Genomic DNA, 16,510 nt, shown 5'->3' with positions numbered 1-16,510 from the left:
GGGGCGGGCAAACTTTTTGGCCTGAGGGCCACATTGGGTTTCTGAAATTGTATGGAGGTCTGGTTAAGGGAGGCTGTACCTCCCCAAACAGCCAGGCATGGCCCGGCCCCCTGATGCCTTCCCCCTCCCCCCAGGACCCCTGCCCCATCCACCCCTCTGTCCCCTGACCACCCCCAGACCCCCACTGCCCCATCCAACCCCCCTCTCATTCCTGACTGCCCCCCTGTAACCCCTGCCCTATCCAACTACCCCTTCTCCCTGACTGCCCCCAGAACCCCTGCCCGACTGCCCCCCGCAGCTGCATCCAACCCCCCCCCTCCTTCCTGTCTGCCCCCCTGGGACTCCTCCCCCCATTCAACCCCCCTGTTCCCTGCCCTCTGACCGCCCCGACCCCTATCCACACCCCCACCCCCTGACCACCACCCCGAACTCCCCTGCCCTCTATCCAACCCCCCGTGCTCCCTGCCCCCTTACCCTGGTGACTGGCGGCACTACAGCCGCGCCGCCCAGAGCACCAGGACAGGCAGCCGCATGGCCTGGCTGGAGCCAGCCACGTCACCGCGCAGCACAGAGACCGGGTCAGGCTGTAGCCCTGCCGCCCAGAGCATTGCGCCGGCGGCACAGTGAGCTGAGGTGGTGGGGGAGGGGGAACAGCTCCTGCGCCAGGAGCTCAGGGACCGGGCAGGAGAGTCCCGCAGTCCGGATGTGGCGCATGGGCCGTAGTTTGCCCACCTCTGAGCTAGACGTTGCCCTCCCATTATCTAACAGCCATGGATCCAGATGAACTGGCTGTGACCCAACCCATTTCAGACAGAAGCAGTGCTTGCTAGCAGAGAGAAGCACCTAGAGGTGTCTGCACTGTGTATTGAAGGTCACGTGCCTGACTTTCACCAGCATGGTTCACAGTCAGTCCTACTGGGCAGCATTTTTGCTCCTGGATTCCAGCTGGTAAGAGGCATTATGGGCCACTGTGCCATCAATGACTAGCCAAGAAGCTGTGGGCCACTCCCCGCTTAGTCATCCATGGCTAGACTACTGCAATCCACTGTCCTTGGGGCTCAGACCTGTGCAGACGGTAGCTGCTCAACCTTCTCTGGGGTGTGGGCCAGCATAAATACATAGCTTCTGTGCTAAGGTCTCTGCACTGGCTTCTTGCCTACTTCTAGACTCAGTTCAAGGTGTTGAAGACTCTTCTTTTCTTCTACCCCATCATCACAGCAAAGACCAGCTGAGAAGTGCTTGCAGCTGAAGCCTGTTCAAATACCCCAGGCCAGTTCTTCAGCTGATGTAAATTGGCATAGGCCACTGAAGTCAATGGAGTGACATCCGTGTGCACGACATGAAGGTCTTGCCTGAATATGTTCAGTGGCAGGGCTTTCCCAGCTGAAGCCCTCCATCTGTGGAATTTCCTCTCCTTAGAAGTTTGTCAGAGCCCACTAACAATCGTTACAGGTGGAACGGAGGGCGACGTAACCATCGTTATTTTTTTGTTATGTTAATTAGGCAGCTTGTGATTCAAGCCCATCGAGAGCAGCTGGATGAAATGGCATCCCTGTGTTTTAAGGAAGAGACCTTGATCAATCAGATGTCGGCAGCAGTAAGTGTTTGTTTCAAATGATGACTTCAGTGCTCACTGAACGTCTGTAAGGATCCTAAAGAGCATTCATCTGAATTAGTGACATCCCACCATCAATTCCTGTTCTCAGTCTCTCCCCTTTTTTGGAGCCTACCTGTATCTGACCCCCGAGTCAGATTAATAGGAGACTGCTCGGTTCCAAGACTTGTTGTGGTTTGGCTGATCTCCACTCTGCCAGTTTCTTGGCTAGAGATTGAGAATGACGTGCTGACGACGAACAGTTTAATTTAAAACATCTTTTTCTTATCTCACACCAGTCTCCAGGGATATCACAGCATTCATGTCCCGCATGAAGCTTTTGTCACTGCAGTGTGGGTTAAATGACAGTCAGTAGTACAGAAACATGTCTCCCTGTACATAGACGTTAGTAAAATGTCCTCACACATCAGTCTCTCATTTGGGATTCTCTTACCTGTCCCACCACAGATCTGTTGATTCCTAGTCAGCAAGGCCTCGCTCTCCCAGTTTCTTTCTACTGTGCCCTGCTCCATCACCGCAGCTCTGGCTTGCTTCCCTCAGTCACATTACGGATTTCTTAGGACAGTGGCTCTCAACCAGAGGCACATGTGCCCCTGGGGGTATGAAGAGATCTTCTGGGGGTACATCAACTCATCTAGATAGTTGCCTAGTTTTACAACAGACTACATAAAAAGCATTAGTGAAGTCCGTACAAACTAATATTTCATACAGACAATGACTTGTTTATACTGCTCTATAGACTATACACTGAAATGTAAGTACAATATTTATATTCCAATTGATTTATAATTATATGGTAAAAATGAGAAAGTAAATCAATTTTCCAGTAATATTGTGCTGTGACACTTTGGTATGTTTGTCTGATTTTGTTAGCAAGTAGCTTTTAAGGGAGGTGAAACTTGGGAGTACACAAGACAGATCAGATACAGTAGTATCTGAAAGGGATACAGTAGTCTGGAAAGGTTGAGAGCCACTGCCTTAGAATATCCTTGTCACAGTTTAGGGCAATTGCCCCTGTATTCCCCCTTTAAGGTCCAGGGAGGGTTCCTACTCCAGGCTCCTTTCCTATCCCCTCTCTGGGGTGGAGACCCATGTGTCTCTCCCTCCTGATCAGGGTACTTCCAGGCTGCACAGTTCCCAGACTATGTTGTGATATCCCCAGCAAAAGACAGACTACCCAAGCAGGCCTGCTTCACTTCTCTCCTCAGAGAGAGTTAACAGTGTAATTGACCACAGGTACATTACCACCCAGCTCATTCTACAAAAACACATTGATCCTTAGGGTAAAAGCATTACAGAGAAAAGATATTGAAACAATAAAAGAACCTGTGTGTATGCTAATAAGCTTACCAGAGATCACCCCGGCTGCAACCAGGACTCAAGGTGGTGATAAGTCCTTCAAGCTCCACCCAGGGGGTTTTCTGTGGTCACATGTTCATAACAGCTTTCGCTCAGAACAAGCACACTCATTAGTAAGTCAGTTACTCCTTTATACAGTTTGTCTTTGAACTTCCCTAATGTAACAGGTGAGCAGCAGGCAACCCCCCCCCACTTCCCCCGCCCCTCCGAAGCTTCAGAAGTTGAGTCCGTAGGGGGAAGTCTGCAATCCACTCCTCCTAAGTAGTTCCTAGGAATTCCACTTCTCAGAGATTGTCCCAAAAGATCAGTCATGTCTGCTACGTTGTTCAGCATAGTCTTTTGAAGCTCACAACACTTCCCAGAGATTGCATGACTCTCTTGTCTTCCTCCTAAAGAAGTTCCATACAGTCCCACAATAATCCATACTCCTTTGCATTTGTAATACAATGAACTCCAAAAATACTTAACTTAATTCAATAAGGTGTAACTTAATTCAGTCAGTTTTGTCCAGGATATCACAGGAAATTGGATAACTGTCACAATCCGCACCTTGGATGCCATTACCTTGTGCAGGCATCCGCACAGCCCCATGTGCATTGTTACCAGCCAGTGCTCTCGGGTTATCCTCTTCTATTGCTTGTAAAAGCACACAGGTCTCAGCTGGTTTTGTAACAAGGCCCTCTGCTCCTCTAAACCTAGAATTGTTTTACTTTCCATGTCCCCGATCAAAGTCTTGCTGCCTTTTCAGCTCTCTGTCCGTATCACTGAAGCTAAGCTCCCCTTCTGCATCACCTCTGGTCAAAGGCATTTTCATTCCAAACAGCTTCAAACTTCAAGTGTGGCTGCAGGGAGTCTTGCCTGAGAGAATTCAGAATGGGAGCCACCATGTGGCAAGTCTACCAAGCTTTCTAGCTGCTTCTTTACTGAATAACGTACCAGGGATGTTCAGTAAGGGGCTCGACAAGCGCCATGCTAATACTCCTTTGGTTAGCCAGAGGCAGCTCTCCTTTTTTAATATTCAGTTTTTCCGCCTGAATTTCTATCATTCATTGGAAGGGACTTGGAAAATATATTCACCTGCTCCCTAGGGGCAAGTAAGAGTCTTTCCATGGCATTGGTGTGTTACCCTGAAAAACAGGTTTTGGGGTGCTCCTAGAATAGCCCACCTATTGCCCCCTTAATCTCTTTCCTTGGGCATGGGTTTTGAAGGTAGCTATGGAAGTACATGGAAGACACAGATACAGCCTTCCAATAAAATGATTGACACAGGCAGTATTCTTTCCCTAGTAAAACACCAACTAATAATCCTTGATACAATAATAATCTAGAAACACAAATCCCCTTATAACAAGTTGTAGAGCATCCAAACTGCATAACACACAGTTCAGCTGTTTCTAAGTGATTGTGCTCTGTAACCAATCGCTGACAGCAATTCTTTAAATTTAAATTTACTTTGGAATTGAATCAGAGCTTCCTTACCAAAACCACAAATTCCTACCATGTGACCTAATGGACTCCGTTCAGTTCTTAGTATACAGGTATCAATATCACCAGCCCATCCCCACCACCTTCCCTTCCCCCCAAAAAATCACGTGGACAGGCCCAAGTGAGGGGGACCTAAGAGTAAATGGGCTATGGAGACTATCACAGTGCTGATTCCCCCCAGGTCAGGACTGAGGTGCATTGATAGGAACGGGCTTGCATTGCATCTTTCCTGTAGATTGGAGAGAAGAGGGGGGTACAGCTGAACTGGAGAATGTGCTTTCTTACTACTGTATCTGGCACCCAATCAATACCAGAGTTATGTAGGACTGTTACCATCCCGACCTATGATCCAGCCCCCTTTGCCAGCACTAACTTCACTGGAAGACAGAAGTACAGGGGGATCAGTAAATAAGCCAGTTAGCCCCAGGAGCTGGGGCCCCAAGACTCTTGCAAAAAGAGCTGTGCTGTTTTTCAAGGTCAGGCCTTTCCCAAGAGAATATTGAGTGCTTCGCTGACAACGGAAGTAGAATGCAAAACGTACTTTTATTTACCGCTTCCGAAGAGCAGCTCTTTTCCTCACACCTCACTCTGTGCGTGCTAGTTATTCCCCCTCCGCCCCATCATCCATCGGCCAGCATTAATTCTGTTGATTTGTTTTCCACTCTAGGATTTTGAAAAGTATGTGACCAAACTGGACGAAATCCTGATGCTGAAATCAAAGTGTATCCAAAGCATGCGAGCCCAGCTTCAGCTCTATTTAGCCTGGCCCGAGACTGACGCTACCCTGCAACGAACTACACCACCTTAGTCCGCTTCGGATTGCATTCATCCCACACGGACTAGTTCCGGCAACACATGCTCACTATTTCCCCACCGGTGGGGGTTAGGTTCCCCTGCAGCAAGGGAGGTGGTTAGTGTCAAGTTTGGTGTTTATGATTAACATATATTTTAGATAACGGCTGAGAGAAATGTAAGTCAATGAGAAATCTTTATAGATCGGGTTTGAAGCCAGGGGCTCTGCATTCCCAGGTCCATCCTTCTAATAGGAAACCATATGCTTTGAAGCAATAATTCTGTCGCCTTAAAATGCACCCTGCAGCAGCAGGAGTCCCCGGGTGAGGTTTTCATACTCGCTCCTCTCGTTAAAGGCACTTGTGTGCTGCTGAGAAAATGACGCAAAGGAAAACCCTTTGAAACCAGAAAAGTCTGAAAAGAAATATTCCAGACTTACAAGAACGGTTTTAAGAAGCGAGTGAGGAAATGAAGGGGAACAGCTGTTTGCTGGAGTAAAATAACCAGGCAGGCGTTCAATGAAAATCTAGTTCGAGCCAGACTGGTTTATAGTTTCGGAAGAACCAAGGAGGTGGCTACAGTCAGTCTGTGCCCGGTACTAACATTGCAGACCTAGTGCAAGGATGCTTTAAGTGATGGACAATAAATGACTTCTAAGAAGGCTCATATGCAAGAGAACTTGCACTGAAAGTTCACATGCTGCTGCCTGTATTGATTTTACATTGGTGCCAGTGTATCTTGGCCTAGTGGCAAGTGGGATGGCTGTGGGTCTGTCCACTGCTGCAGCTTACGCAGTAGTACAGTTCTCCCATTCAGATCAAACTGCAGAACTGATTTCCCCCCTCAGAGCCAGCTGCAAAATATCACCAGCTTGTTGTGTTTGGGTTTAGACCCTCATTAGCCTCACTATTTCCTGAAGTTGGCTGCTGAATCCCACACCTCAGAGCCATCAACTAGATCCCTCCACAGATACAACGGCCAGGTCTCCGACGTCCCACGTTTGCTCCACAAAGGAGTATACCAGCTTAAGCCATAAGTGACCTTGAAGAATGTGCAGCTCAGATCATGTACTCCAGAAACTGAACACATTCTAAAATCTATTCTCAGAGGAATCTGAGTTTATAAAGAACTTGGACATAGGCAAAAGGGGCTTGGTCAAAATATTGGAGTTAATCATAAATGTCAGGGGTGAAGTAACAGTGTATCCTCTGAGAATCTGCAACCATAACTGCACTGGAGCCTGGGCTTGTGACAGGCAGTAGTACAGTAACCTTTCAGCTAGACAGACAGACAGTGTTAGCTAGTGGCTTGGGGCTCTGCAAAGGTAACCCCTGTGCAAATGCTCCTAGAAACTTTACATATAACAAATGCTCAGGAACAGAATTCTAAGGCAAGAAATATGTAAAGCAACCTTAAATTCAGAAGTGATCTTTCAAAGTTCTCTGACTTCCCTTGCTGTCAGGTCTCCCTCTCGCAACCGGCTGGCTTATCTCTGGGAGCAGAGAGGCTGTATTCCAAGATGTGAGGAGTTAAGGTTTTTCATGTATTCAGATTACAAGCCAGCATCAAGTCACAGTTGAAACCAGCAGCTCCAGGAAGCCAGCCAGGTTGCCTTTGCCTCTTAGAAAGCAGCTTTCACTCCTCAGGGAAATGAGGCATTCAGACATGGAGCGAGAAAGTACCTGTTTTATATCCTTTAAGCATAATACCTTGGCATGTACCAAGGCAGACATGTTTGATAGTCAGTAGTCAAGGGAAAAAAACATGGAGGAACATGGATTTCCTTACACTAGTCCCTAGGTGGTTCTAATTACTGAGTGGTAAGAGGAGAGGTGACACTGAGTTTCTTCGGGAATTTTCCTTTAAAATACATGATTGTTGGAAAGCCCTTCCCCTCCCCTCCATCCCTTGTGGGTCAGGAATGCTCAGAGAGGGGCCAAGATACAGCAGACAGTCTATCATTGAACGTTCCAGGACTGCAAGCAGGTAGATACTGACATTTTACAATAGCGTCCATAGCAATTTCTTAGCATATTTGCAGAAGACAAAGCTTGGTGGTGGAGTGCTGTGGCTAGCATGCAGGTTAGGCAGGAGGTGGGAGGGAAGTGTGTGCAGCGGTCACAGGAAGAGGAGAGGGTTCCTCCGGGCAGATGGTTATATACAGAGCAGGAAGTGAGCGCCTGCCAAGGCGAAGACTAGAAGCAAGTGGCAGGACTCTGTGTCTTTACATTTGGGAAGCAGAGGGGCCCCAAAGGCACGCAGGCAGGCACAGGTGAGTAATAAAACCTCCACATACCAGGGAGAAGAATTTTAAAGAAAGGCTCAGCAAAGCAAAAGCCTGAAAGTTCACCGGGAGAAGGGTTAGCCATGTTCCTACGGGATTATTTAAAATGGCCATTTCTAAGTGGGTGGCCGGAGAAGAACCATTTGTGACACCAGTTGCATGAAAAACCCATTGATCTTACCTCACTAGTTTTCCAGGATGTATCAGTGACAATATGGATGAGCGAAGCAGCCATCCGTCCAGGAGGTGGGAGCCAGTTTGGATACAGGATTTTTGCACCTCAGCTGAATGTAAGCCTTAAATGCTCTGTCTCAGTGCTCAGTCTTCAGTGCTGTATGAAAGGGATTAGAACTGGCACATTTCAGCCTAGCAAACCCATTTCAAGGAGAGTTGACTGAGCAGAGCGTGATTCTCCCTGTACATTTTAAGTTAAAAGGGCCCCCAATAACTTGAAATCTAGGCAGTTTTTCAAAAGGAGTTAACTCCTCTCAGGTACTCCATGTGTCCTTGGGTTGTGGTGGCACAATCTAATTTTTCTACTTAATATTTTTCTTGCCTGTTACTGTGTAAGAGATGTTCATAAACAGGAGAGGAAACGAAGGCACCAAACCTGGAAACACGTGCACGCATTAACATTAAGCACAGCAGTCGTGTGTTAAAGGCCCACTTGTTTGGAGAATTGGATCCTGAGTACAGAGTGGAAACGGTAATATTGACTACACAAGCTGCTGTCGAATGCACTAACAACATTTCTCCCCTCCAGTCTTTCAGTTCTGTTACTTAGATGTTGCTTTAATTCGTGTGCAAGTTGGCGTCCCTTTACAGGTATGCGCTTGCTGTCTATTACAGTGAAGTCTGAGCGAGATGGTTTTCATTTCAGATTGATGAATGGGGTGTGTACTGTTTATAAAACAACCTGGTTGTAGGAAGAGCCTGACCATGTAAAATCACGTAAACTAAGAACTAAAATGAATTCACTTTTGAATTTGAGTGCAGTGAGTGGATGCTAGCGTGCAGGGCCGACTTTTGGGTTGTGCTTAAATGTACTGTATTTAAATTAAAATTCTATTGACTACCAAAGGCTCTAGTACACTTTGTCCACGATTAAATGTATTGTTGTGATCTGATCCAAGTTAGATTGTAAAAGATAATGCTCAACGGGGCAGAAGTATAAACACCACGGCCCCACACACAAGCCCAGCACTTCCCTTGACATCTTGGTTCAGAAGCATCATGCCAGTAACTTGGCCAGCTGCACGATTGATCATTTTAATTTTTTTTTTTTTTTTAATAATTTGCAGCCTGCAGCACCTCCACTCAGAGGGTCTTGCCCTGTTACAGTGAGCACAGTGACAGGGAGAGATGACTGACCACACCAGAAACCTGGGGCAGAACAAAGAATAGAAAGAGGTTTTGAAGTTTAAAAATGGACCCTGGAGTAACAAGCGCCATGATAGGCTGCCACTGGCAGCCTCGTGCCTGTGTGCTCCGGAGACAAACAGAGGACGCTGAGACAGCGGTAGTCAGTTATAGCAGAGACAATTGTGGACTGGTCCCTAAAAGGTTCAGGGGCAGCTGTGCATGTGAGCCACAGTGCTGTTCTTAACTCACGGAATGCAATGGGCAGAGTGACAGCTGCCACCACCTCTCCCAGAGCCGCAAATAGGGGCTTTCTTCCAGGCTTTCACCATTACAATTGGTGGCAGCCCTAAGGTTTTCTCTCAGCCAACAGGCAGGGTAGGAGTAGGGTTTGGCAGCCCTGTCATTTTAGTTAACCCTTAACCATTTGGAAGGCAGACAGCTTCAGAGATTCTAAGGCCAGGAGGGACCAATGTGATCATCTAGACCAACTCCTAGAGCAGACTTTAGAAAAACATACAACATTGATTTGAAAATGATGGAGAATCCACCACAGCCCTGGGTAGATTGTTCCAACGGTTAATTACTCTCACTATTAAAAATGTTCACCTTATTTCCAGTCTCAATTTGTCTAACTTCGACTTCTAGCCAATGGTTGGTGTTAGACCTTTCTCTGCTAGACTGAAGAGCCCATTATTAAATATTTGTTCCCCAGGCAGATACTTCTAGACTATAAACAAGTCACCCCTTAACCTTCTCTTTGTTAAGCTAAATCGATAGACTCAAAGAGCTCAATCGCTAAAAGGCAGATTTTCTAATCCTTTAATCATTCTCGTGGCTCTTCTCTGAACCCTCTCCAATTTATCAACATCCTTCTTGAATTGTGGGCACCAGAACCAATCCCTGTGGAACCCCACTGGAAACAGATCCACTAGATAATTCCCCATTTACTGCTGCACTTTGAGAGCTATCCGTTTAATATGTGCCCTGTTAATTTGATATCATTTTTGTTTTTTAATCAAAATATCTTGGAGCAGTATGTCAAATGCCCTACAGAAGGCTAAGTATATTACATCAACATTATCTTTTTGTCAATCAAATGTATAATCTCACCAAAAAAAGGATAGTTTGACAGGCTCTGTTTTCCATAAACCCATGTTGATTTGTATTAATTACATTATCCTCCTTTAGTTCATTAGTAAATCAAATCCCGGATCAGCCACTCCATTATCTTGCCAGGGATCCATGATAGACCTATAATTCCTGCATCATCCCATTTCCCCTTTTTAAAAATTGGCACAACATTAGTTTTCTTCCAGTCTTCTGGAACTTCCCCAGTGCTCCAAGACTTACTGAAAATCAACATGAACAGTTCAGCAAGCACCTCAGCCAGCTCTTTTAACACGCTTGGATGCAAATTATCTGGACCTGCTGATTGGAAAATATCTAACTTTAATAGCTTCTGTTTACCATCCTCTAGAGATATTAGTGGACTAGAGTTACTACCATAGGAGACTGAATTGTCTTTCCCCAAATACAGAACAGAAATATTTATTGAACACCTCTGCCTTATTATTGATAATTCTACCATTTCCATCTAGTAATGAACTAAATACCATTGTCAGTATTTTTTGTTCCTAAGAGATTTTAAAACCTCCTTATTGTCCTTACCGCTACTGGCCATACATTTCTCCTTGTGTCCCGTAGCTTCCCTTTATCAATTTTCTACAGTTCCTAACTTCTGATTTATATTCATTACTCTCTACTTCCCCTTTCTACCATTTGTTTTATATAATGTAATTTAACCACCACCGCCTTTTCCCTAGATTATGGCTTGTGGGGCATCTCATAAGACATTCATAAATAATTCCCAATTGTCATTCGCATTTTTCTGATTAAATTATTCCTCCCAGCCGATTTGGCTCCTAATTTATAGAATCATAGAATATCAGGGGTGGAAGGGACCTCAGGAGGGATCTAGTCCCACCCCCTGCTCAAAGCAGGACAGGTACTTGTTTTCATCTTTGTGAAACTGGCCTGATTAAAGCACCAAGTGCGTATATATTACTAGTCTGGACTTTATTCTGCTTGAACATTATAAATGTGATCAAATCATGATCACTTGTACCTAAACTACCATTAACCTTTACTTCTGTGATTATGCCTCTGTTTAGACAAGCTCTAATCTACAACTCCCCTGCGTTGCCTACAACACTTTTTGAGTTAGGAAATTGATATAATGTTTAGAAATTCCAAGGCTGTTTTAGGCCTGGCAGTATGAGAACTCCAGCATGTCACTCAAATTGAAGCCCCTTATGATCTCACAGGTTTTTTTCCCTACCTATCGGCTAAGGAAACAGCCATCTTGGACCCTAGTGTGATTTGTGGTCTCTTCAGCTATTAGTTTAACCCCCTCCTGAGTACTCTAGCCAACCTATTCCCAAGGAGATTGGTCCCCCTACTACACAGACTGTGTCCTACACTGGCCTCTCTGAAACAGATCTGCTTTCAGAGGATATTCACCTGGACACTACAATGAGCAAATATTCCTCGGGGACCTTTCATACCAATATTAGTTGAGAAAAATACACCCCAGGAAAAAGGGTGTGTCAATGTAAGTGTGCCATGTCGTTCACCTACCACTGGTTTCCCACTCGCTACCAGCAGGGGGAGACAGCCAGGGCCCTGTGAATTTCTGGGCTGTAGAATCTGTTTCTTGCCTCAGAGTTGTGCTTCAAAACCTGAGGGTTTTTTGTTTTTTAAAGTTACCGTTTCTAGCCCTCACAGCTGGGTTGCTTCTACGCCTCACGTTTTCACTATTCTCTGCCTCAGACAGTATCTCTGGAGGCTGCAAACTGCCCCATTAATTTAAACGGGTTAACTCTGAAATCTAAATATGTCAATTGAAGTGTGTCACATTGATCATTTTGCTGCTGATTGTTTTAGTGAAAAAAAATCCCCCAGATGTGCTTATCCCAGTCCCAAACTTCCTGCGGTGAGGAATAAGTACTGGCTATTGCACTGACTGTATTAAGTTGTATATATATAAACCACTAATCTTCCCCCCACCCCTTTCCTTAAGGTAAAAATGAAGGTGGCAGAGAATTTCCACCCTGTTGCACCAGGTACTACAGAATTCAGAGACCCTGCTACATAATTTAGGACCAGCTGGCTGGGGAAAACATTGGTTGGGGTCTTCCATGACAATTTTTGTTTAACAACCTGAAGCAGGCTGGCTCTGTATATGCCCACTGGTAAGTGTCTCAATAGCTTCTCTCACAAGCTGGAAAGTGATATTGGAACTGCTGTGCGAGTTAGCATGAAGCAGCTCACAGCTCCAGGGTAAGTCGGCGCCACAGCAGGTTAGCGTGTGCTGGGATACTCGAACAAGTGCTGACATATTTGCTCTCCAACAAGACCTTTTTTTTTTTTTTTAAATGTGCTGACACAGAACCACAAAGAGGTGAATCTGTATAAAAGGAGGTTTGGTTAAAGTAGGCTATGCTTCTCTGGCAATGCATTTCATGCCCATTCTGAGGGGGGGTTCCTTCCTGGGCAGAGATTTTTCATGGGGAAAAATTCAACTTTCAGAAGTAAGGAGCAAATGACAGACAAATGAGAGTCTCTGTAACAGTGACATTTTAAAAACTGTTCTGATAGTTCCTTGTGAGTTGTGTCCAGCTCTGTCAAATAGACACAATACAAGCCTGGAGCATTTGGGCGTGGCAGGAACTGCCTGGGTTTGGAGGACCTACTAGGTGGGACTGATTAGGATTACATCCCTCCTCCCAATTGTAACAGGAGTTCACCTCCTCTACTGAAACCAGAGCGCAAGAGATAGAAACGTGACACTGGGAATTCCATTTTAGGGTTTTATTAGTAGTTTTCTACAGAATCAAAATATTTAGCAAATTAAAGATTCATCAAGAAACTGCTTATATTTTATGTATTTAGATCTTTAACAATGTACAACATAATACATTTTGAACTATCAAAACCAAACGAAAAAAACTGATGTCTATTACTAGATGTTATTGAATATGTAACTAAAGCAGTGTGGGAAAAAAATGGAACTAATGCAGTGAGTATATTGTTTGTATTTAAAGAAAGTGCTTGAAAGAAACCCCCTGCTTCACACTGAATATCATTTAAAACAGACCATCAACTGATTTCCTAGGAGGGCATTTGTTTAAATAACCTATAAACCTGGAGGAGAGAGATTGCAGAGGCCCAGCTCTGACCTCTTCGGTTCAAGCCACTGGCTGTGAGTCCAGCTAGAGTTCAGAGCTTACCTGTTGTGAAAAAAACTCTGTTTACACACCACTCAAGCACTGGACACCTATGCCTGGCAGAAGCGTGTGGCAGAAGGGCCAAAAACAAGAGGGAAAGGAACAGCGTCTCTCTTTATGCATAGTGACAGGTTAGAAACCAGTGTTCCACTAAGTTACAGACTAATTTTCAACCCAATAAAAATAAAAATCCATTGCACTAAACGTCAACTTCAGTTACTCTGAACTGTGACACAGTCAGTGTTTCAGTAGAAGCTGACACCATGAAAGCAGCTTCAAAGAACCAGAGCACTCTTGTTTCAAAACCAACTTTGCATTCCTCTGTCCGAGTCCAGTGCAATAGTGAGAAAAAAAAATACTTCCAGCTTTGTCTATGTACAATTCCAGTAGAGGTCGGGCAGTCTAAACTCTTTGTGGCCAAACCAGAAAAGGGAACCTAGGAAAGGGCACTTTCAAAATTTAATTTAAGAAAGGAAGTTAACTCCTCTCAATGGGAAGAGCGCGCTGGAGTGACGCAGGCAGATGGGCTCGGTCAGTCGCAGTCTCCAATGTACACGAAACGCAGGGCTTCTTCCCAAAGAGAGAGCACATCACACTCTTCGGCTGTGAAGATGGCAGAGGTCTGGTTACACGGGCAGGCTGCCCTCCCCTGGAGGCGCTCTCCATTGTACTCCAAGAACCCCAGCGTCTTCAGCTGGCTCCTGCACGGGCCATTAGATCTTCCAAAGCATTGTCCTGGTCATTGTTATGTAATAATAAGACCTCCTTAATGTCTTTCAGTTCAAAGCCCATTTCTTTAAATTTACTCATGAGCTGGAGAAGTTCTGTTGTCTAGAAGAGAGAGACACATTCAGTGTTTGAGAAGGGGAAGACTCAGCTTTGATTCAGGGGATGCTGACAGGGGGCTGGGAAGGCAATGCAGGGCTGGTCTCTTGCCACTGGCCAGAATGGGGGCTGCTCAGATAATGGCCAAAACTCCCAGATGCCGCACTTGTTTAAAGGACGCACACTTAGCGGCATGGCAGCCATTCGGCTGTCCTCGTTATCCATATCCACCTTCAAAACCCTCCTTTGCCTTTGTAATCCCTACAATGGTTAGATGGCTGGTGTCAGAGACCCCTGCCCAGCATGCTGTCCTACACTGCCTCATGGTTTCCTTGTACTCCCCCGTCAGTCTCGACTCACACTTAAGACTGCTGGCTCTTTCAGACAGTCCTGTGTTCATACAAGATCTAGCACAAGGGGGGCCGGATCTCGGATGAGGGCTCCTAGGCACTATGGTGATACTATTACTACTAAAGAAACAAGCTGGCAATGAAGCTTGGGCTGCAGTGCGTCTGTTATGCCTCATTAGCTTCTGTTGCGTGAATTAACCATTCTAGGCTAAAGACCATCATTGGGGCCTACATAGTCTCCATCAAGAGCTAGGGATCAGTCCCCAATATGCTCTTCATTGAGGCCACCCAGCAGCCTGCTGGTTTCGTGGGCCTTTCCCAAGGATTGGACAGAACCAGTCTGAACCCTGCATTGGCCACGTAGGCCAAAGCCTGCCCTTTCCGCTTCTGCTGCATCCATTTGAAGTCGTGACCATGCTCGTTGGAAGCTAAAGGCCCCTGGGGCTGAGTCTGGGATCTGTACAACTGCCCTTGCTATCACATGACTCTTCAGAGCTTACGGGACATTGGTGGGATCAACCCAGTGTCCAGCAGACAGGTGTCCACCAACAGCACCACCAGAACTGGGAGCCCCGAATCTCAGCAGAGACACCCAGGGCTGACAGAAGGAGGAGACACCTGAATCGTGAATTCATAGAAAGCGGTTTCATTTGCAACTCACGTCCCTAACAAGACCTCTGGCTCCCCCCCCGCCAAACTTATGTAAGCTTTTCCCAAAGTGGGTGTCACCTAAGGACTGGCTATTTCCTGGGTTTGGGTGAGGCTGGTTCTGTTGCCAGGTTTACAGGAGGGGCTGGGTGCAGATTCCTTCCTGCAGCCAAGTCCACACCACTCCACCTCTGCCATGCCAGGAGCTGCCCCTTGTGCTTGCCTGACCCTCCTTCTGCCAAGTCCCATTCCCATCCTGAGCCCAGGAAAGAGCAGGGGAGCCGGCATGTACCAGCAGCACAAGCTAAAGAGGGAGCGCGGGCACTGAAGGAGCAGTGACTATGTGGAACAGACGGGTGGGGCGAGGCTGGCTGCCTAGTCTTGCTGTCAAAGCCGTAAGTCAGGAGACGGCTCGTTTTAAAGAGGGAATGATACAGTAAAGGGGGCACAGGGCACAAGCTGAGGGCACAGCCTCACCCTTGAAGTGCTCAGGACACGAGCCCCAGGACCTCAGTGCAGTGTTTGGAGAGTGAATGCAATGATCCTTAGCGTCCGGGAGATTAAACACCAACCCTTCTTACAGTCAGCTTCCCAGCCTCACAGGAGCCAAGTCTCTGGCATTAAAACAAAATCGGAGTTTAAAATAAATTTACTGCTGCTGAAATCAGTCCTTTGTGACATCGGCTGCAGCAAGCAGTTGGTGCCACAAACGGATGCAGGACTTCAAGCAAGGCAGCTGGAGCAGATGAGATCTCAAGGCAGGTCTCCTGTTTTCATGCAAATGTTGCAGTAGCAAAAATACTGAAAGTGGCTGATATTCGGAAGCGGAGGAAACAATTCTGTAATCGGAGCGGAACCGCTCCCAAATAAGCGGTTTCTCAATGGCCGAACAGGCATTCGCTCGACTTCCAGGGCGAGAGATGCTCTCTGAAAGTCAGTGAAGTAACCCTGCCGCCACAACACAGCAAAGCACCTCCCCTTGGCATGTAACCAGCACAGCCTCACCTTCTCCTCTGAACACTGGTACATTTCCAGAGCTGCTTCGACAAGGAGAGGATCGAAGCCCTTCTCACAGAGCTGGCTGTGCGCAAACAGATAATCAAGAACCTGTGGGGCGAAAAGTAAGATAGGAGAGTAACTCACCACTGGCCCCACAGCCCATTGACAGGGCTTCACTAACTGCTTAGAGAAAGTCCTTGTCGTGAGTAACAGGTTCTCAGCACGGGAACTTGTTCAGAGAAGCTGAACTAAACTCTTTTGGCCTTTCATTCTCTCCCTCCGTGAGCTTTGGTTTTCACTCTTTCAGCCAGAAGCAGTCTATAAATTAAAGACTGGCCATTCTTTTGCCTTTTAATGCTGATAAAATCTCTGCCATCAAGTCATTTTTTCAGAAGTGGCTACTCCTACACAGCAACCATTTTTAACACCCTGCTGAGGGTTCAGTGATCAAGATGAAAAGTCTTTTGAACCCTGGTTTCCCCACAGACTTCAGGGAGCTGGTCCA

The 16,510-nt window shown here is 46.3% G+C and overlaps 2 protein-coding genes across 4 annotated transcripts in view; one reads left to right on the top strand and one right to left on the bottom strand.

Moving 5' to 3' along the window:
• KIF24 (kinesin family member 24) overlaps window positions 1-7,006 on the top strand; it is a 36,695-nt gene extending 29,689 nt beyond the window's left edge. The window contains exons 12-13 of the mRNA XM_034788667.1: window positions 1,504-1,597; window positions 5,127-7,006. Of these exons, the coding sequence (XP_034644558.1) occupies window positions 1,504-1,597; window positions 5,127-5,267 (235 nt within the window). The 3' untranslated portion in view covers window positions 5,268-7,006. The remainder of the gene's footprint in view (window positions 1-1,503; window positions 1,598-5,126) is intronic.
• A 5,753-nt stretch (window positions 7,007-12,759) lies between these two features.
• The window catches only part of UBAP1 (ubiquitin associated protein 1), a 57,510-nt gene continuing 53,759 nt past the window's right edge, over window positions 12,760-16,510 (bottom strand). For 2 of the 3 annotated variants that reach the window (XM_034788295.1, XM_034788296.1), the window contains 2 exons: window positions 16,012-16,113; window positions 12,760-14,014 (listed from right to left, as the gene is read on the bottom strand). In XM_034788295.1, coding sequence (XP_034644186.1) covers window positions 13,874-14,014; window positions 16,012-16,113 — 243 coding nt within the window. In that variant the 3' untranslated portion in view covers window positions 12,760-13,873. The remainder of the gene's footprint in view (window positions 14,015-16,011; window positions 16,114-16,510) is intronic. The other variant, XM_034788297.1, reaches the window with a different exon arrangement.

The sequence above is a fragment of the Trachemys scripta genome, chromosome 13 (genome assembly GCF_013100865.1).
Source record: "Trachemys scripta elegans isolate TJP31775 chromosome 13, CAS_Tse_1.0, whole genome shotgun sequence".
NCBI lineage: Eukaryota > Metazoa > Chordata > Testudines > Emydidae > Trachemys > Trachemys scripta.
Note: the sequence above shows the minus strand (reverse complement) of the source record. Positions and strands in the feature narration are given on the sequence as shown.